This window comes from Coenobita brevimanus, chromosome 57 (assembly GCF_032717465.1).
Source record: "Coenobita brevimanus isolate Jiangsu-jjx chromosome 57, ASM3271746v2, whole genome shotgun sequence".
NCBI lineage: Eukaryota > Metazoa > Arthropoda > Malacostraca > Decapoda > Coenobitidae > Coenobita > Coenobita brevimanus.
Window position 1 is genome coordinate 82236 of NC_137010.1, and position 22140 is coordinate 104375.

At 47.3% G+C, this 22140-nt stretch overlaps 1 protein-coding gene across 1 annotated transcript in view; it reads right to left on the minus strand.

The window, feature by feature from the left end:
- LOC145402168 (uncharacterized) overlaps positions 1–22140 on the minus strand; it is a 92524-nt gene that overhangs the window by 69416 nt on the left and 968 nt on the right. Inside the window, 1 exon segment of the mRNA XM_080274284.1 lies at positions 14329–14445. Coding sequence (XP_080130410.1) covers positions 14329–14445 — 117 coding nt within the window.

The window sequence follows — 22140 nt, forward strand, 5'->3', positions numbered from 1 at the left end:
TGCAGAGAGTGTTGGACTGTTTGGTGAGTGAAGGTCGCAAGGTGGGTTTGGTTATTAATTGTGGAAAAACTGAAATAATCAATATGAATATGGAAAATGCGCAGGAATATGTAATTGGAGGTATGGTTGTAAAGCAAGTTGATAGGTTTAAGCAACGTTGGGTCTGGTTAGTACTTGGATGGGTGACCGCCTAGGAACACCAGATGCTGTTGGCATCCCTACGTGTCAAGTGGGGTTGGTGGAGGACTGGTGCCCCTCCCTGTAAAACAATTAACTCTAAGACACCATGTGTCTGGGACACATGGTGTCTGGCAATGAATGAATGAATGAAAAAATATTTAGGTACTTATTTAGCCAAGGATGGTTCTTTGAACTTTGAATTCGAGGAAAGGTTAAAGAAGGCCAATCAGGCAATGGGAATGCTTAAAAATATTTGGAATAATAATAATTTTTCTGTGCATACAAAAATCAAACTTTATAAGGTAATGGTTAGGAGTATCTTAATTTATGGACACGAGTCTTGGTACAGCACAGTGACTATGGAAAATAAATTCTTGGTGTTTGAAAAAAAAAAAAAAAAAAGCACTTAGAAGAATATTAGGAGTTAAGTGGTGGGAAAGGATACCAAATAGCAGAATTAGAGAAATAACGGGAGTGCAGCCAGTCGATGAATATGTTAGGTTCTCACGATGGAAGTGGCTAGGACATGTGTATAGGAGACAGGGAGTAGTACGAGGTACACCAGGGTGGGTGGCACTTGGTAGGAGAGGTAGAGGAAGGCCAAAAGAGACGTGGGTGAGGACAGTGAGACGGGAAGCTGGAGATGAGTGTTGGGGAGATCTTGAGGAGTTAGCACAAGATAGGATGTGGTGGTGTGAGTTCATCGAGGCCCTATGCATCCCCGAGGGTGCCACAGGAAATGATTGATTGATTATTGAAGTGCGCCATTGCAGTATGTCTGCAAGTGAGATTGAGGTTGACCATCCTAGCACCTGTACGGGCATCAACAGGAGGTGTAACCCAGAGAAATAGGTGAAAAATGTGGCAAAAAAGTATTGTAACTTCTTAACAATGGATTCCCCTACATTACAGTATTAGTGTATTGTTATGTTACAGTGTATGTGTATGATGATGTTTCATTCATGTACTGCTTTTGTTACAGTATTAGTATTGTCTTACTGATACCATACACAGGTCCTCCCCTGCATTATGTTGGAATGCATGTGGGAGAACCCATCGTTATGCCAGGGTATCGTATAGCGGGGACCATATAACATGTAAAGTACAGGGACGTGTTTGGAAGCTTTGGGATCCACCCCCAACAAAGTCCAAAACCCACCTACATGAGTCCAAAATCAAGTTCCTAGCTCACAATATCCCCTTAATAGCTCTAAAACAAGCTAACCTAAGCCTAAAAACAGTTAATATCTCATCTAAACCCAAATATAAAATATGAAAATTATCAGAAATAAATCTGGAAAAAAATCAGATTTAGTAGCTGGACCCCAAAATGGCAGTGTTTATCCCAACCATGACTAAAACCATCCTTAGCACAAAAAAAAATAAATAAATAAATAAATAAACCTATTGTATCATCAAAGTCTTAACAAAATCAGTATCAGTTGAAATCAACAAACACATCAGGTGAAAACTCATTGTATTACCAAGGACTGGCCTTTGCTAGGCAAAGGGTCTGGTAAAAGTGGAAAAAGACCTGATTGGGATTATAAGTTAGGAAATAAAACCCTATACACATCAGAAAGAGAGAAAGACCTAGGTGTGATTATCAATAACAGACTATCTCCGGCTGACCACATCAGCGAGAAGGTACGGAACATGTATACACTGCTTGCAAATATGAGAACAGCATTCACATACATAAATGAAGACATGCTAAGAAGGATAATAACATCATTCATTAGACCAACCCTGGAATATGCATCAGTAGTCTGGAGTCCACATCTCAAAAAGCATATAGACAAGATTGAAAAAGTTCAAAGGGCCGCTACAAGATGGATACCAAGCTTAAGGGACCTAAGCTACGAAGAAAGACTAAATAAACTGAATCTACCAACACTACAGGAGAGAAGGAAAAGAGGTGACATGATAATGCTATATAAATGCATATCAGGAAAGGAGAAAATGGACATAAATGATTACTTAACATATGGAGAAGCATCAGCAAGAGGACACTGCAAGAAACTGCATAAGAAGAGAGGTGATAAAGACGTAAGGAAATTCAGTTTCCCAAACAGAGCAATTGATCAATGGAATGCAGTACCGAATGAAATAGTGTGTGCCAAAACAATTCACAAATTTAAGGATATGTACGATAAATATGGTCTAAGACACTTGACAGTACGAGCTTGACTCATTGCTGTAAAGATACAATTAGGTAAGAACACGCCATTTCATAGAGATCATAGCCTACTTAAAACGATACACATGAAAACATACAGTACACACTGTACTTAAATGCAATTCATTCATTATCACAATTACAACACAAACGCAGTATAGCTACATACCAGTACACATAAAACGAAATAAGCAGCGGTACTACAGTACATAAACTCATTACAAAGTACAACAGGTTACGGGTACATCCATCAAAATACACAAAAATTCTAAAAAATATACAAAAGTATTTCCAGTACTCACGCGGCTCCACTCTCATTCCACCTGACCCCTCCACACCCAAGACCACTACTGACAATCGCCTGGAATTGTTGAAGGTCGACGAGCACTATCATTTTTCTTTTTTTTCTCTACACTATTTCTATGGTAACTGACTTCAACAAACCATCCCAGCGTGAGAAAGGTAGAGATGATAACAAATTTGCATGTGGTGGGAATGTACAAAGGTTTCGGCATTCTTTTTAGTATACAGGTATGTTTATTTTTGTTATTACGTTTGCTGATTTATAACGGGGGTAAATAATCTGCTCTGATATTACGTACCTGTAACTTAGATTCAAAATAGGATACCGATTATTTTAAGTTAGGATCAGTCTTTTTCCTCAGCTCATTAAAAACTTTTCCCCATCATATGATCTTTCACTGATGTAACGTGAATGTGAGCTGGGATTTCCATGGCAATCCCATTCAGCGTCATCGTAATTCCTGGAACCTCCCTGGCGCCAGCTCCCGATATGTCTAAGCGTGGCGACAGGGGGGCAACCATACTCTTGTTGACTTCCAAGCCTCCTAGCCCCTCTCCCCTCGCGATTTATTTTTCCCATTACGCCATATTTCAATCTGTAATTAGTGTAATGCTGGGTAGAATTAGGCTCGACTTCTCGTTCCTATTTCAACCAACGTGGAGCGGGGTCCTCTTTCGAGACCGGAGCTAGTGCAACAAAGAAAGGCAGGGCATAAAAATTCTCGGCAACACCATACACATATATTACCATAGTCAGACACAGGACATTTCAGCAGATATTACAACACAATATAGAGCAATACAAAACCTTATCTAAGATATGTGTATCTCGCAGGATACTTGCTTTCTAGATACTAATGACGACACAACAATCCTAGCGTATTAGGAGTGCAGTAAATACAGGTGCGCGCAGAGCGGGGGGAGGGGGAGGTTGTGACTCACTAGGAGGATATAGGGGAGGCGCGGAGAATGACTTAAAACGGCGAGGAGAAAGTTATGGTAATACTGGAAGACGACAGATATTAGTAGGGGAGTTTATACGGTTTCTGCTAATGAAAGTACTTTGGCAAATAACTCTGATTCTTGATTTACACTTACTCTTGTTTTAAGAGCGTGAGCGAGTAATAGAGAGGGTTTTAGGGGTAGCGTGAGGAGGGAGGGAATATTATTAATACTTCCTTTCTTGATATTTTCTCGTTGGAATGGGAGTATGACTCTTTAGGCACAGGCTTATTAATTACACATCTGTCAGAGAGGTCCTCCAGGTATAGTACATAGAATCTCGCTTCACAACGCGGAACAAGGGCGAAATACTCTTAATACTACTTTCACAATATTACTTCGCGGCTAGCCAATAGATCTTGTTTCAGCGTGGGGAGAGATAGAACACTAATGGCATTTCTTCCTCACAGTCTTTCTTCCAGCAATGGGGATATGTCTTTATAGATATCCGGGGTGACACTCGCACATATATTCACTCAGATCTTAGTCCACATTCTCGACCTCTAACCTCTCATTGTGATCTGATTTACCCCGATATGCATCGCATAGATTCACTGCACAATACTTGTTCTAGGAGAGAGAGTCACACTTAACCTAAATCACTATTGTTACATTATCACCCGTATTCTCTTAGGGAAGAAAACAAGGGCACGACATTGGTGATCCGGCTGAGCTAGGGGCACTGTCAAGACAGGGCGAGCCGAGAGGGCACGGGGCGGCTGGCAAGGGCGTCCTCTCGTGTCCGGGACTCCCTGTGGCTTCCGGACTGGTCTCCGGCGTAAGGCCCTTGGGACTGGGGCCAAATAGGTCCCGGAACCTCTGTGTCAGGTCCCGGCATCGTGGGGGCGTGGAGAGGTTTCGCCCGGGTGTCCTGGGGAGGGCCGAGAGAGGCGACGGGCTGCGGTCTCCAACGTCTAGAGGCGCCGTCAGGGGAGGACTGCGGCAGCGACTGTCACTGGGGCCCGACAGGTGTGTCTGCTCTAGGGCCAGGCGTAAAGAACTGAGACCGGGGGAGGCAGGGAGGTCTGTCCGGGATGTTCTGGGACAGGATACCTGGAGTTCAATCTCCGGCCTTGGAGACGTACCTCTCCTAAGCACGCCCTGGGAGCGACCATAGATCGTCTCTACCTGGACACTGGGGGAGCGACCATTGATCGTCTCTACCCAAACACTGTGGGAGCGACCATTGATCGTCTCTACCTGGACACTGTGGGAGTGACCATTGATCGTCTCTACCGGGACACTAAGGGAGCGACCATTGATCGTCTCTACCTGGACACTGTGGGAGCGACCATTGATCGTCTCTACCGGAGCACTAAGGGAGCGACCATTGATCGTCTCAACCTGGACACTGTGGGAGCGACCATTGATCATCTCTACCGGAACACTAAGGGAGCGACCATTGATCGTCTCTACCTGGACACTGCGAGAGCGACCATTGATCATCTCTACCGGAACGCTAAGGGAGCGACCATTGATCGTCTCTACCTGGACACTGTGGGAGCGACCATTGATCGTCTCTACCGGAACACTAAGGGAGCGACCATTGATCGTCTCTACCTGAACACTGCGGGAGCGACCATTGATCGTCTCTACCGAAACACTTTGGGAGCGACCATAGATCGTCTCTACCAGAGGGGCGCTGTCTGGAGTATTAGTTCTAACTCCACCCCTAGCTAGCTCAGTGATTCTGCCATGCGAAGGTAGTGTCTTTCACCTACGGTGGCGGCGGCGTGGTGGCTGTATGTCACGGGCGCACGGCCCGGGCTGACATGCGTCGTTGTTGCCCGGAGTGGTGGTGGCTGGTGGCGGTTACCCCGTGGGGTCCGTGTGGGGGTGTCAGCATGCTTGTGGGCAAACTCTGTTGTTCCTGGCTCGCCCTGTCGTCGGGGATACTATGGTATTCTCCGGGAGTTTCCTCGGGAGTACTGTTAAAGCCACGCATTTCACCAACCTGTTCTTGTAAAAAGTCACGTCCCCGTGGCTGGAGGTGGAACGCTAGTGTGTTGGGAGTGGTGTAAACGGGCTGGAGGTGTCGCAGTGTGTTCTGCCAGGCGACAGTGTAGGAATTTTCCTCTTGTGCTGGGTCGTAGGTGAGGAAGAGTGTGGAGGGGGCGGTGGTCGACTGGAGGATGTTTAACAGGTGGTGTGGCCCGCGGAGTCGGTGGTTCCTGGTAAGGGTAGGGGCCCATACGGCCTGCTTGATCCTCATGTTGCTTGGTGTGGCTGTCAGTGTGGTTGGAGGCTGAATGCTGGATAGTGTGGGTGAAGGCCGGGTTTTGTGTCGTGGTAATGCGGCGTTGAGTCTCTGGGGAGTACAGATAGAGGGGATTTGGGCCTGGTGTAGCTTGATGGTGTGAAGTCGTGGAGAGGTGGGTGGTGTAGGGGTGTGTGAGTATCGGGCGGGTGGGCATGAGAGGCGGCCTGAGCGGGTGGTGGTGGTCTTGAGGGTTGGGGTGGGGGGAGAAGTGGGCATTGGAGGTGGGCGTGTTGTCTTGCACGCCGCGGGCGTGGTGGAACGTGGTATCGGTGGAGTGGGCGTACGGATGGTGGGTGGGGGAAGGGGGGTGGAAGGGGGTTGTGGCGAGGGTGTGGTGGTGTGGGCGGAAGAGGTGGGAGTGGGTGGCTGGGATGGGCGTGTTGTTTTGCGTTTGGGTGCGCGGTGGGGCGCGGAGTGGGTGCACGGATGGTGGGTAGGAGAGGGGGGGTGGTAGTGGGTGGGGGGGAGGGAGTGGTGGCATGGGCGGGAGATGTGGGAGTGGGGATTGAGGGGGAAGCCGTGGAAGGAAGGGGCGAGGGTGAGGGGGGGTGGCGGGGGAGGTGTCAGGTGAGGTGCCGGGGGTGGGGTAGGTGGAGGCGGTAGGAGGGGCAGAGTGGGAGGGTGAGGAGGAGACGTAGCACTCATATGCAGCTGTGGATGGTGGGGCGGGGGTCGGAGGGGGCTGGGGGTGTGGGGTTGGGGTGGGGGAGGTGGGCGTGCGGAAGGGGCGCACGTGCCGGTTGCGGAGGGTACGGGGAGTGCCATGGTAGTCCACGACCACCTGGTAAGGGTTGGGGACTTTGATGATGGTGTGGGGGCCCGTGAAACGGGGGGCGAGCTTGTGGGGGGTGGGAAGTTGGGCGACGGCGACTGTGTCGCCCGGTTTGAAGGGGTTGGTGGCTGTGTCGGGTTCAAGGTCTAAACTCCTCTGTAGGTGGTATATTCGCCCTTTTAGCAAGTGCAGCGGGTCTGTGGTGGGAGCAGAAGTGGGCGGTTGCAGATGATGGCGTAGGGGTAGTAGGAGGGGGGTTTCACCAAAGATCCTTTCGTGGGGGGAAACTCCGTCTTCCCGGGGGCAAATTCATGCCCCACTGGACGATTTTCACGTGTGCCGGCCAATCGTTGTCTTTCGTAGCCTCAATTCTGGTGCGTAGCTGATTGACCAGGGTACGATGGCTGCATTCACATACCGCGTTCCCTTGGGGCCAGTATGGTGAGGAGTGGGAGATCTCTTATCCAAAAATCCTGGCCAGTTCTTCTCAGACTTTTCCGGAGAACTCGGGGGCATTATCGGAATGGATGGCTTGGGGAATGCCAAAGTAAGGGAACACGTGTCGGAGTAAGGCATCAGCGACAGCGTGATGTTCCTTAGCGGGGCAGGCTACTACGAATTTGGAATACGTGTTGACAAAAGTGATCACCTATTTATATCCAGATTTGGGGGGGAAGAGGTCCTACTACGTCGACCGCCAGGAGTTGCCAGGGCTTGTGGGCGGTGATATGGCCAGAAGGCCTGGAGGTCCGGGTAATGTCCTTCCCAAGCGCACAGGCGCGGCAAGTCTGAATAATTTCCTTGGCGAGGGTGGAGGGGTTCGGGGCCCAGTAAATGTCATTGAACACCTGTAGTAATTTTTTGGTGCCCAAATGGATGCCGTTGTGGGCGTGTAACTGGTGTAGGGTGTCGCGTGCTGCATCGGGGGCCAAGAGAATGTGCCCGGACAGGGTTAAAAGGTGGTCGCCCTGTCGGCACAATTTGGGAAACAGGTGAGCTGGGATCCAGGGGGGCCGTTCCTTGTGGTGCCAGAGTTTCAGCAGGTCAGGGTCTGGTTGGACCGCGTGGATGGGAAGGTGGGAGAGGGCATCTGCGTTGGTGTGGAGCTTTCTGGGTCTGTATGAAATCTCATACTGAAACTCCTCTAGGGTGTCACGCCACTGGACGATTTGGGCATTATGGGAGTCCGGTTGTCGCAGCCACTGGAGTGATTGGTGGTCGGTTATTATCGTGACTTGGGTCCCGGAAAGATAAGCCCTGAAATATTGGAGGGCCCAGATTATGCCGAGGCATTCTCACTTGGTGGCGGCATAATTTTTCTCGGCCGGGTTCAGAGTGCGGCTGGCGCATGCGATAATGTGTTCCCGACCGGCCTGTACCTGGGCTAGGACGGCGCCGATCGCGTTAAGGGAGACGTCCGTGTAGAGGTGAAAAGGGAGGGCATAGTTGGGAAAGGCCACGATGGGGGCCGAGACAAGCTTGTCTTTTAGCTGTTGAAAAGTAGCTCGTCGATCTTCAGTCCAGAGGAAAGGTTCCCCTTTTCGTGTCAGATCGTGAAGAGGCTTAGCGATCTGTGCAAACCCCTTCACGAAGCGGCGGTAGTAGGACGTGAGTCCCAGGAAGGCACGGACGCCGTGGACATCCTGCGGAGGTGGTATGTCCGCTATGGCACGAAACTTGTCGGGATCTGGGGAAATTCCTGCTTGGGAAATAGTAGGGCCTAGGAACGAGACAGTTTTCGCGGCCAGGACACATTTGGATGGATGTAGCTTGAGGCCTGCCTGGCGAATTCGGGTGAAAACTCGGCGGAGGCGCTGCAAGTGATCGGCTCAGGTCTGGCTAAAAACAATGATGTCATCAAGATAGGCTAAACATATCTTCCAAGTGAGGCCATTCAAGACAGATTCCATTAGTCTGGAGAATGTGGCAGGGGCGTTGCAAAGACCGAATGGCAGAACATTAAATTTGTAACGTCGGCCATTACTAGTGGAAAAGGCCGTCTTGCCTCGATGATCCGGGTGGACGGGGACCTGCCAATATCCAGACTGGAGGTCGAGGGTAGAAAACCAAGACGCCCTGTAGAGGGAGTCTAGGGAATCGTCAATGCGGGGGAGGGGGGTGGCATCCTTAATTGTGACGTCGTTCACGCAGCGGTAGTCGATGCAAAACCGCATCGTGCCGTCTTTCTTTTTTACTAGAACGACGGGGGAGGACCACGGGCTGGTGGAGGGGGAGATAACCCCTGCCTCTTCCATTTCGCGCACCTGGCGGTCCTCATCTTCTCTCTGTCGGGGGTTCTTACGTCGGGAAGGTTGTCGTATGGGTGGGCCTGTCACATGGATCTCTTGGGACAGGTACGTAGTATGTCCTATATCTGTGGGTCCTGTCGCAAACAAATCCTGGAACTCCAGGAGGAGGCGGCGTAAGGCGTTTGACTGTTGGTCGGAGAGATGGTCAGGGATGGGGGGAAGGGAGGCGGGGTGGTGGGAGAGGGACGGGGCGCAGGGCTCGGCTTCCTCCATCTCTCCGATGATAAGCCCTTTGGGGAGGGTGAGAGGGGATGGGGCGAGATTGGCGATGCGAATGGCGGTGTGGTGGGGAGGGAGGAAGGTAGGGGAAACAAGGCAGGCCGAAAGGGGTCCGGAGGGGAGGAGGGGGGAGAACAAAACGGATGGACCTGAAGGCCTGTTCAGGGGCACCCATGCCTCGTGGTGTGAGGGGATGGTAACGGCGGTGGAGATGGTGGCGGGGAAGGAGGGGGCAGGAGTGGGGTGGGGCATCGTGGGGGGAGGGGGGAGGGTGAGTCCTCCGGCCGGGGCCGCGGCGTGCATGTGCAAACGGCTGGGGTGGAACGGGGTGGGGGGCGGAACTGGAGTTGTCGGTGGCGACAGTCGATCGTGGCTCCAAGTTTTTGAAGTAAGGCTAGCCCTAAATACCCATCATAACTCCGGCAGGAGGAATCAAAAATGATGAATGGGTGTTGGGCGGACACTGGCTGGTGGGTGTCGACCCGTAGGGCCCGAGTTTCCCCACGGATGGGCAGGGGGCCATCCCCCGCGTCCACAAGGTGAGTGGTAGTAGGGCGGAGTGGGCCAAACCGTGATTTGTAGCGGGAGAAATAATGGCTGTAAAGGCAGGATCTGGCTGCTCCCATATCAACTAGTAGTCTGGCCTTCACACCATTTATTTTCATCTTGTGGTATACTGGGGGGCGATACTTAGGGGTGATGGCCCCCGCCACCGTGGGTTGGTGCAGGGGCGGGCCTAAAAATCCAGCTGGCTAGGGCTCTCGTGCTCCTGTTCCTGCTCTAGTTCTCCTGGAGGGGGTTCGTCCACGGGTGCCAGCTCGTCCCCTGGGGCCTCGCCTTCTAGGGCGGACACTTTACGCAAACCCGGGGTTGTGATTCTGCGGCGAGCAGCTTTCAACTGGTCCCGTATGTCGTGAAGGGGGCAGCGGGAGTTGCAGGCTGTGAATTCCCACGGGTTGATCAGAATTAGGTTTGGGTTTTCTCGCGGGGCGGGGCGCCGACGGGAGGGGTGTGCCCTGAGTGGGCTAGGCGTCGGGGTCGGGCTGGTGTGGGGCAGAGGCGGACGCGGTGTGGCTGGGGGAGCCGGGGGTCGGGTGGGGAATTTCTTGACAACATTAATTTGTTGTGGAGAAGGGCAGGCGGTCAGGAGGCGCCGTATCAGCTGTATATCTCTATCCATGTCTCCTGTTGGGTCATGGATAGTAAAGTGTTGCTTCACAACACTTGGGAGTACTCGGAGCAGAGTATTGAATGTGTGTTGGTCCCGGGTTTCTTCGTCTGCCTCCGGGTAGGCAGCAGTAACCAGGCGTCTTGCCTGCAACAGGGTATTATCTAAATCCCCGTCATATGCAAAACTATCCAATTTGGATAGAGCCACCACTTTCCCTAATGATGGGGTGATGGCTTGGACAGCGAACTTGGTAAAGTTCTGCCAGGTGAGTTCTGGGACGATTTTCGGCGCAATGTTTGCTGCGGCTTTACCCAGTTGTGGTAGTGTGACTGCAATTTTTTGTTGGTCATTTTCAAAGCCAATATCTAGTAAGGGTTTAATTATTGCAAGGTATGTGTGTATGTCATACTGGTCAGGGTCAAACTTGGGTAACTGAACGTGCGGTTTAGTTGCCATTTTTCCAAATATTTCCTGCTTACCTCTCTTCTACGCTCGGATCTAGAACCACCGCTGGCCACCAGTGTAATGCTGGGTAGAATTAGGCTCGACTTCTCGTTCCTATTTCACCCAACGTGGAGCGGGGTCCTCTTTCGAGACCGGAGCTAGTGCAACAAAGAGAGGCAGGGCATAAAAACTCTCGGCAACACCATACACATACATTACCACAGTCAGACACAGGACATTTCAGCAGATATTACAACACAATATAGAGCAATACAAAACCTTATCTAAGATATGTGTATCTCGCAGGATACTTGCTTTCTAGATACTAATGACAACGCAACAATCCTAGCGTATTAGGAGTGCAGTAAATACAGGTGCGCGCAGAGCGCGGAGAGGGGGGGAGGGGGGGGTTGTGACTCACTAGAAGGAGAGAGAGGAGGCGCGGAGAATGACTTAAAACGGCGAGGAGAAAGTTATGGTAATATTGGAAGACGACAGATATTAGCAGGGGAGTTTATACGGTTTCTGCTAATGAAAGTACTTTGGCAAATAACTCTGATTCTTGATTTACACTTACTCTAGTTTTAAGAGCGTGAGCGAGTAATAGAGTGGGTTTTAGGGGTAGCGTGAGGAGGGAGGGAATATTATTAATACTTCCTTTCTTGATATTTTCTCGTTGGAATGGGGGTATGTCTCTTTAGGCACAGGCTCATTAATTACACATCTGTCAGAGAAGTCCTCCAGGTATAGTACATAGAATCTCGCTTCACAACGCGGAACAAGGGCGAAATACTCTTAATACTACTTTCACAATATTTCTTCGCGGCTAGCCAATAGATCTTGTTTCAGCGTGGGGAGAGATAGAACACTAATGGCATTTCTTCCTCACAGTCTTTCTTCCAGCAATGGGGGTATGTCTTTATAGATATCCGGGGTGACACTCGCACATATATTCACTCAGATCTTAGTCCACATTCTCGACCTCTAACCTCTCATTGTGATCTGATTTACCCCGGTATGCATCGCATAGATTCACTGCACAATACTTGTTCTAGGAGGGAGAGCGTCACACTTAACCTAAATCACTATTGTTACATTATCACCCGTAGTCTCTTAGGGAAGAAAACAGGGGCACGACATTGGTGATCCGGCTGAGCTAGGGGCACTGTCAAGACAGGGCGAGCCGAGAGGGCATGGGGCAGCTCGCAAGGGCGTCCTCTCGTGTCCGGGACTCCCTGTGGCTTCCGGACTGGTCTCCGGCGTAAGGCCCTTGGGACTGGGGCCAAATAGGTCCCGGAACCTCTGTGTCAGGTCCCGGCATCGTGGGGGCGTGGAGAGGTTTCGCCCGGGTGTCCTGGGGAGGGCCGAGAGAGGCGACGGGCTGCGGTCTCCAACGTCTAGAGGCGCCGTCAGGGTAGGACTGCGGCACCGACTGTCACTGGGGCCCGACAGGTGTGTCTGCTCTAGGGCCAGGCGTAAAGAACAGAGACCGGGGGAGGCAGGGAGGTCTGTCCGGGATGTTCTGGGACAGGATACCTGGAGTTCAATCTCCGACCGTGGAGACGTATCTCTCCTAAGCACGCCCTGGGAGCGACCATAGATCGTCTCTACCTGGACACTGGGGGAGCGACCATTGATCGTCTCTACCCGAACACTGTGGGAGCGACCATTGATCGTCTCTACCTGGACACTGTGGGAGCGACCATTGATCGTCTCTACCGGGACACTAAGGGAGCGACCATTGATCGTCTCTACCTGGACACTGTGGGAGCGACCATTGATCGTCTCTACCGGAGCACTAAGGGAGCGACCATTGATCGTCTCTACCTGGACACTGTGGGAACGACCATTGATCATCTCTACCGGAGCACTAAGGGAGCGACCATTGATCGTCTCTACCCGGACACTGTGGGAGCGACCATTGATCGTCTCTGCCGGAACACTAAGGGAGCGACCATTGATTGTCTCTACCTGGACACAGTTGGAGCGACCATTGATCGTCTCTACCGGAATACTAAGGGAGCGACCATTGATCATCTCTACCTGGACACTGTGGGAGCGACCATTGATCGTCTCTACTGGAACACTAAGGGAGCGACCATTGATCGTCTCTACCTGGACACTGTGGGAGCGACCATTGATCGTCTCAACCGGAACACTAATGGAGCAACCATTGATCGTCTCAACCTGGACACTGTAGGAGCAACCATTGATCGTCTCTACCGGAAAACTAAGGGAGCGACCATTGATCGTCTCTACCTGGACACTGCAGGAGCAACCATTGATCGTCTCTACCGGAACGTTAAGGGAGCGACCATTGATCGTCTCTACCTGGACACTGTGGGAGCGACCATTGATCGTCTCTACCGGAACGCTAAGGGAGCGACCATTGATCGTCTCTACCTGAACACTGCGGGAGCGACCATTGATCGTCTCTACCGAAACACTTTGGGAGCGACCATAGATCGTCTCTACCAGAGGGGCGCTGTCTGGAGTATTAGTTCTAACTCCACCCCTAGCTAGCTCAGTGATTCCGCCACGCGAAGGTAGTGTCTTTCGCCTACGGTGGCGGCGGCGTGGTGGCTGTATGTCACAGGGGCGCACGGCCCGGGCTGACGTGTTGTTGCCCGGAGTGGTGGTGGCTGGTGGCGGCTACCCCGTAGGGTCCGTGTGGGGGTGTCGGCATGCTTGTGGGCAAACTCTGTTGTTCCTGGTTCGCCCTGTCGTCGGGGATACTATGGTATTCTCCGGGAGTTTCCTCGGGAGTACTGTTAAAGTAACGCATTTCAATTTTTTTTTTTTTTTTTTTTTAATAACAGAACGGAGGAAGGAAAAACAAATGGGAAAAAAAAAATAATCCATACACCAGATTACTGGTGTCCTCTGTTCATAAAATATCTGTAACAGTTAGACTTGAACAGTTGTAGGTTGAAATTTGGAGGAAAACAACTCTAGGGAAGCGAGTTCCAGAGAGATGCAGTTCGGGGAATGAAAGAATTCTGATAGGCAGAAGTTCTGCAATATGGTTGAGTGACATTTCAGTCATGAGCGCTACCAGATGCCCGTGTAGCACGAGGGAAGGCATGGAGAGGTGGCACCATGGACGCAACTTCGTCTGAGCATTTGCCAAAAAAATATCTGTAAAATAATGCAAGGGAGGCAACATTCCTTCTTACTTGCAGGGGAGGTAGTTTATATGTAATGGCAGGGTTGTTAATGATTCTAACAGCTTTATTCAGTTAAATAATTGGAATAAAAAATGCTATCAGGCAACACGTAACCAAAACACAAACATTCTGTATAAGACGCCTCCTCCACAGAGCATAACATCACCCTTACATAACACCAGCTTCCTTATATACAATCAGTACACCTAAATATACCTGGTAGAGGCAAAGAAACAGCTTACTTACCTTTAAAAATGCAGGTAAAAATTATAGAGAGTTTGCACACACACCCTACCTCTCGCAGCTTCAAGACATAACTGACCTCTCGGTTCGCCTGTCTCTGGGGTCCTTTTGATGTGTTCTGTGCCTCAAATGTGATATTATTGACGTAGTTCACTGTAATATATCCTTGCTTCTTTACTATATGGGCTTGTGTGTTCTGTTTAGGAAAATTGTTAAGCAGTTATGAGAGAACAAGAGATTTTTTGCGCTTGCGTGCGTAGCCTGTGCGTACGAGAGATCATGTGTATGTGTGGAGTGTGTAAAGTGTGTGCGTCTGTTATCCCCATGGAGGTTGTTTGCCCCCGGGCCATAAAAGAGCGAAACTCTTCCATGTTCTTTCATACTCTACGGTTTTACATTAGTTATTCATCTGCGAGAGAATGCGTATGGGAACACGAACATGCCATGAGAGAGAGAGAGAGAGAGAGAGAGAGAAAGAAAGAGAGAGAGAGAGAGAGAAAGAAAGAGAGAGAGAGAGAGAGAGGGAGAATGTTCCCTGTGTACCTCATTTATGGCCTACTCCACTCTGAATCTTCAATCATCTCTCTACCCTCGTCCTTGTATTCGTTTCTTTCCTTACGCGCACTTTCTTCAGATATTTTCTTGGGCGTGTATTCTCGTCGGTTAAGAAAGCTCCCTAACACCTCTTCCTAAGCGATTTATTTTTCATTCTTTCCTAATCCTCCTTTTCCACCCTTTCCTCCTCCCTTATTCATCCTGTTTCTTTCATTCCTCCCTCATCTCAATCCTTCCATTCCTTCCTCCTCCTATTCCTTCCTTTCTTCCTCTTATTTTTCTTATTCCTTCCTTCCTCCCCTCTTTCCTCCTTTTCCACTTATTTCTTCCATTCCTCCTTCGTTAAATCCTTCCTTCCCTCCTTCCTCTTCCTTTCTTCCTTCTTATTATTTCTCCTCTTCCTTTCTTCCTTCCTAGTATTTTTCCTCTTCCTTCCTTCTTTCCTCTTATTCGTCTTATTCCTCCTCGTGCAACCCCCATTGGTGGTAGGTGGTGGCGACCATCATCCACTCACTTGATGTAGTGCTGCCTACTTCTTCCTTAGCCGTTATCATTCTTTTTCTGTGCCTGCCCTACTCTCTTCCTTTCTTTCCTTTACAGGTAGCTTTACATTGAGTGACAAGCCGAATGGTTTCCTGTAAGCCAAGAAACCATTTACATCGCTGGGTGGTAACCATATAACCAAACCATACGTGCTCTCTACGTGTCAAACAAGTGGGTTGGTGGAGGGTTAGTGCCCCTCCCCGTATAACAAATAACTCACATTCAAATGGTCAACCCTTACGGGATTATGGCATCTGGCAATAGATAGATAGATAGCAAGCCCCATCCCCGTTTTCGTTGTTACATGGTAAGCTAAAGGAAAATTATCCGACCCCCTGTATTCTCCTTTTGTTACATAGAATTCTTGGGTAATTGTTTGTACTCTGGTGTTTGTTGTTGTCTGTGGGATTTGAGTGTTTGTTTTGTTGCACTGAACTGAGAGAGAGAGAGAGAGAGAGAGAGAGACGTAAAAGGGTGTAAGGGAGGTATAAAATGTAAATGAGGCGAGGAGAGAGAGAGAGAGAGAGAGAATGAAGGAGACGAAGTAAGAAAAGGAGGGAATACAGAAAGGAAGGAGGGAATTCAGGAAGGAAGGAGGGTGCAGGAACAAGTAGAAAAGAAGGAATGAGAGAGAGAGAGAGAGAGAGACGAAGGGAAGGACTGAGAAATGAGAGAGGGAAGGAGAGAAACATGGTGTAGAAACGGGTAGAGGAGAGAAATAGAGAGCGAGTAGAGAGAAGGGAGGGAAAAGAGGAAAGAGAGTGACAATTGAGAAAGGAGGGATGGGAGAAAAGAAAGAAAAGAGGAAGGGAGAAGAGAAGGAGAAAGAGATCAGTGGAGAAAGGAGAGAGATGAAAAGAGAAATAAAGAGCGCGAATGGGGAAGAGAGGGAGGGAGGGAAGAAGGGCAGAGGGAGAGAGAGAGGAAATGAGATAGAGGGAAAAGAGGGAGGGAGGGAAGAAGGGCAGAGGGAGAGAGAGAGGAAATGAGATAAGGGGGGGAGAGGGGGGTCTATCGTGGCGCCAAAGGGTTCAGATCAATAGTATTGTATGGTAGTCTATGGTAGGAGAGAGAGAGAGAACTGAGGCGTACCCTTTTTCTGTATCTATTTATTTATCTATTTTTGAAAACCCCTTTGCTCTTCTGCTCAGTTTTTTATTTTTTTTATTTTTTTTTAATGCGAGGGAAAAAGGAACCAAAGGCCATGAGCCCGCAGTAACAGTTCCCTCCAAGAGAAAAACAAAATACAATAGAGAGCCAAATTCAAGATCCGATCATTTTGAGATGCCTGGACACTGCGTTTGAAAGACTGGAGATCATAGGCAGCAGGAAATACAGACAGAGGGAGACAGTTCCAGAGCTGACCTGTTGCATAAATGAAAGACTGGGAGTAACGGTTAACTCTTGCATTAGAGAGTTGGACAGAAAAGGGATGAGAGTTTGCTGCCAGACGGGTGCTACGCGCCCGTCGTAGAGGTGGAGGAATGCAAGCAGACAGTTCAGAGGAGCAGTGACCATTAAAGTAGCGATAGAAAAGAGATAAAGATGCAACAGTGCGGCGAAGAGACAGAGGTTGAAGGGAGTCAGTAAGAGGAGGAGAGTTAATGAGACAAAAAGCCTTTGACTCCACCCTATTGAGAAGGGCTGTAAGTGGTGAGCCTCCCCACGCATGAGAGTTGTGCTCCACACAGGGGCGGATAAAACCCCTGTATAGAGTCAACAATTGTGCAGGGGTAAAGAAAGAGCGGAGTCGGTTTAGCATACCCAGTCTCTTGGAAGCAGATTTTACAAGAGATGTAATATGATCTTTCCAAGATAAGTCCCGAGTAAATGAAACCCCAAGCATGTTCAAGGATGATGCAGGATTAAGCTGAATATTATTGAACATTAATGGGTATACCTGTGGAAGATTTTGTCGGGTTGATAGGTGTAAGAACTGAGTCTTAGATGCATTAAAAACAACCATATTATTTTTACCCCAGTCAGAGATACGAGCCAAGTCAGACATTAGGTGTGCCATAGCCTCATCCCTTGTTTGTTGAAGTAACTGTTGAGATGGGCGTTGCGGGAACCGAATGGAAAGGTGAAGGGTGGAGTCATCAGCGTATGAGTGGATAGGGTTAGATATACAGCTTAGAAGATCATTGATGAATAAAAGGAAGAGAGTTGGTGATAGGACAGAGCCCTGAGGAACACCACTATTGATAGATCTAGGAGAAGAAGTTGATATATATAGTATACAGTTTACAGTCCATTCTTTTTTTTTTATTGATTTCTCTCTCTCTCTCCCTCTCTCTCTCTCATTATTATTATTTTTTATTATTATTATCACCATCCTCCTCCTCTTCCTTCTACTTCTCCTCCTCCTCCTCCTCCTCCTCCGTTCTATGGGTCAAGGAAGTACAATAGATAATGAAGGTAGATAGATTGGTGTTAGATAGGAGTCATTAATAATAGATGGGTAGGTGAGATGGAAGGAAAGGGAGGGAAGAAGGAAGAAAGGGAAGCGAAGGAGGGAGGGACGAAGGAAAGAAAGGAGGGAGGAAAGAAGGAAGGAAAGGGAGGGAGGTGAGAGAAAGGTACGGGAAAGGGATGAGAGGGAAGAAGGGAGAGAGACAAGGGAAAAAAGGAAGGGTAGGGAGAAAAGGAAGAAGGGAAGGAGAGAGGAAGGAAGGGAATGGAATGGAGAAAGGAGGGATGGAGAAATGACGGATGGGAGGGAGAGAGGGAAGGTGGGAAGGAGGAAGAGGGAGGAAAAATGGGAGGGGAGGAGAAACAAAGGAGGGAAATGAGGGAAGAAGGAAGGGAAGAGGGGAAATAGGGAAGAAGGAAGGGTAAGACAGGGAAGAGAAGAAGGAAAGAGGGAAATGAGAAGGCAGACGAAACTTGGAGGAAGTGGGAAGAAGGAAGGAAAGAGGGAGGAAAGGGGGGTAAAATGGAAGGGAAGTGAAAGGGAGAGAGAGAGAGGAGAGAAGGAAGGGAAAGGAAGGAGGAAAGCAAGCAGGGAAAGGAGAGGAAAGAAGGGAGAGAGGGGAGGGAAAAAAGAAGTAAAGTAATAAATAGGACTTGACTGAATTAAAAGGAACTGCATGTTGTCCCTTCGCGGAGGTATGCGCTGTATTGAGTGCCATTCTAGTTTCTTTTGAAATTTCACGGCACATATTTCAACACATTTTTTTCTTTCTTTTTTATGTTATTTAATGGTGTATAAATTCAACATGGCATTATTCTCTCTCTCTCTCTCTCTCTCTCTCTCTCTCTCTCTCTCTCTCTCTCTCTCTCTCTCTCTCTTATTTAAATGATACTGCATGATTATTATTTTTTATTTTGATTTATCGTTCCGGTAATTGGATGGCTGGATTAATTGAATTTTGGTGACTGGCTGATGTGTGAATTATTATTATTATTATTATTATTATTATTATTATTACCAGTAGTAGTAGTAGTCGCAGTAGTAGTGGTAGTAGCAGCAGTAGTAGTAGTAGTAATAATAATCATCATCATCATACAAAAGATATTTATTTTAAACAGCCAATCACCAGTCATATCAGTAACAAAACATGTAAGACAGCATTCCTTCCTTCCTACATAATCCTCCGTCTTAGCCAGGTGACTTAAGATTTCCACAGGCATCTTAGTAACATCTCCAGAGCAATACAGAGATGAAAAAAACAATACTCCCTTTGTTTACATAATTCTTCTTACTGTATACTGAGCACGCACGCGCGCGCACACACACACACACACACACACACACACACACACACACACACACACACACACACACACCTGACATCACTAGGTTGCTTGTAAACTGAGAGAGAGAGAGAGAGAGAGAGAGAGAGAGAGAGAGAGAGAGAGATCCCCCACCTTATTTTACGACTGATTCGATTACTTAACTTGGGATCGTATTATAAGTGGCTACGGAGATATCTTAACACCTTTTCCCTAGCGATTTATCCTGTACATTAAGCCTCAATATTTTCTTGTGTGTTATTTATGTAGACCACCGATATTCAAACTTCACCGATATTCAAACTTCATCAATATTCAAACTCAGCTATATTCAAACTCACCAATATTCAAACTTCACCGATATTTAAACGATATAAATGCCATACAAAAAATGGTGAGGTTTAATATACAAGATAAATCGCCAAAGAATGGGTGTTACGAAGCCTCCTGTGCCTCTTAGGATGCGTCTCTCTCTCTCTCTCTCTCTCTCTCTCTCTCTCTCTCTCTCTCTCTCTCTCTCTCTCTCTCTCTCTCTCTCTCTCTCATCAGGGCGCTATATTTGCACCATCTTGCTATTCTTGAGCAGACCTCGCCACACTATGCAAAAGCTGAGAAATGGGGAGTCAGGAAGAGAGAGAGAGAGAGAGAACACCCTTTCCAGTTTAGATGGTCTGGTGACTCGATGCAGGAGAGAAAGAGAGAGAGAAACCCTTTGCAACTGAGATGGTTTACCTGTATTTCCGTGCAGGTGAAGGGAAGGCTATGCGCAGTCGTAGAGTTATTCACTTAGCCGTATCTTTCATATTGCATAGACTCACTTTCCCTTTACCTGAGGACCATAATTTAGGTGTCACGGGAGGCTTCGTTGCACCCGTCCCTTTGCGACTCATTCAGATCACACTTTAGCGTTCTCCTGTGCGCAACTCATTTCGTTTTATTTATCGACATGGTTTGCATTAATATATATGTGAAAGCTGAGGTATAATGCACCGAAAAAATCTATCTATCTATCTGTCTATTGCCAGACGCCTTAATCCCGTAAGGGGTGGCCACAAACAAATCGCCTTCATGTCACCCTGTCGCCCGTGAATGAAAAAGTGTTACGAATATTTAGCACATTACACTTTAACATTCTCTTGTGTGTTACTTATTTCATTATAATTTTTTTACATGGTTTGCATCAGTAATATACAAGAAGATATTGAGGTATAATAGGATAAATCACTCAAGAAAAGCTGTTACTAACCTCCAAAGCATAAAATACAAAGCTAAGTTATTTTCTGTACCCGTTTTACACTAACTTGACCTAAAACTGCCATCTCTCCTTATTCAGGGGAGAGTTGTAGACTAAATACTAATATAGGATGCTAGTCACGAAGAAGTGCTGGGATGTAGAGCCGTAGTACTGTCTCTTTCAACCACAGAGCTACGTGAAATAAACTGGAAATTAAAGGACTAAAATCTAGGCAAGGTTAAGGTGAAAAAATAGTTGACTTCTGGCGATTTTCCGTATGTGATAAAAATCCTATGTGAGTAAAAAATGATAAAAATCCTGTGATAAGAAATAATGTGATAAAAAAATACTATGCAAGAAAAATCCTGTGATAAAAATTCTATATGAGAAAAATCTTATGTGATAGAAATTCCTACAGTAAAAATCCTGCTACAAAAATCCCATGTGAAAAAAATCTTGTGTGATAAAAAAATCAAAAGAAAAAAAAATCCTGTGAGAAAAATCCCGTGATGAAAAAAAATCCCACGTGATAACAGTGCTTAGCGGGGTCGAAGGTTATAGATCCGTCACGGTCATATATTTACTACCGCATGATATTCTAGGAAGGGATTTAAGTACTCCTATTATTATTATTATTATTATTATTATTATTATTATTACTCGTCTTAAATGTCAGGACCAGCTTGCCTAGCCCCGGGTCCCTACGCTCCTCATAGGGCGGCATGGGATTGGATGATGGATGGATAGATGGATTATTATTATTATTATTATTATTATTATTATTATTATTATTATTATTATCATCATCATCATTACCATTATTATTATTATTATTATTACTATTATTTTGGTTCTTATTATCTCTTCTAATCCTCACTTCTGTTATTTTTCGTCTTTTGTAGTCTTCATTTTTCGATTTTTTCACCTCATTTTTCCTAAAAGACATCTCATTTCTCTGTTTCACCTCCTCTACTCTAATTCCTCATATTTTTTTTCCCCCTCCTCTGTTCCTCATTTCTCCTAATCTTTCACCTCGACTTCTCATTTCTCCTAATCTTTCACCTCGACTTCTCATTTCTCCTAATCTTTCACCTCGACTTCTCATTTCTCCTAATCTTTCACCTCGACTCTAATTCCTCGTATTTTTTTCCCCCTCCTCTATTCCTCATTTCTCCTAATCTTTCACCTCGGCTTCTCATTTCTCCTAATCTTGCACGTCTTCTACTCTTTATTTCTCATAGCTAACTTTTCATCTTCTCTCATTTCTCCTAATTTTTCACCTCCACTATCCTTCATTTCTCCTATTTTTCACTTCCTCTACTCTCATTTCTCCTCGTTTTTCACCTCTTCTGCCCCTCATTTCTCCTAATCTTTCATCTCCTCTACTCCTCATTTCTCCTCATTTTTCACCTCTCCTCATTTCTCCTTTTTTTTTTTCACTCATTTTTCTCTGCTGGCTAATATTTGTGAGGTTTCTTTGTTCATAGATGATTCTCTCTCTCTCTCTCTCTCTCTCTCTCTCTCTCTCTCTCTCTCTCTCTCTCTCTCTCTGAGCTAAGTTTCATTTTGCCAGGATGATCAATTTTTTTTTTTTTAACTCTAACTTAACCTATTATAACATATCCTGGCCTATCATATCCTAACCTAACCTAACCTGTCCTGTCCTATCCTATCCTAACCTAACCTAACCTAACCTAACCTAATCTATCCTGTTCTCTCCTGACCTAGCTTAACCTGTCCTATCCTATCCTAATCTAACCTATCCTGTTCTCTCCTAACCTAACCTAACCTATCCTATCCTATCCTGTCCTAACCTAACCTAAC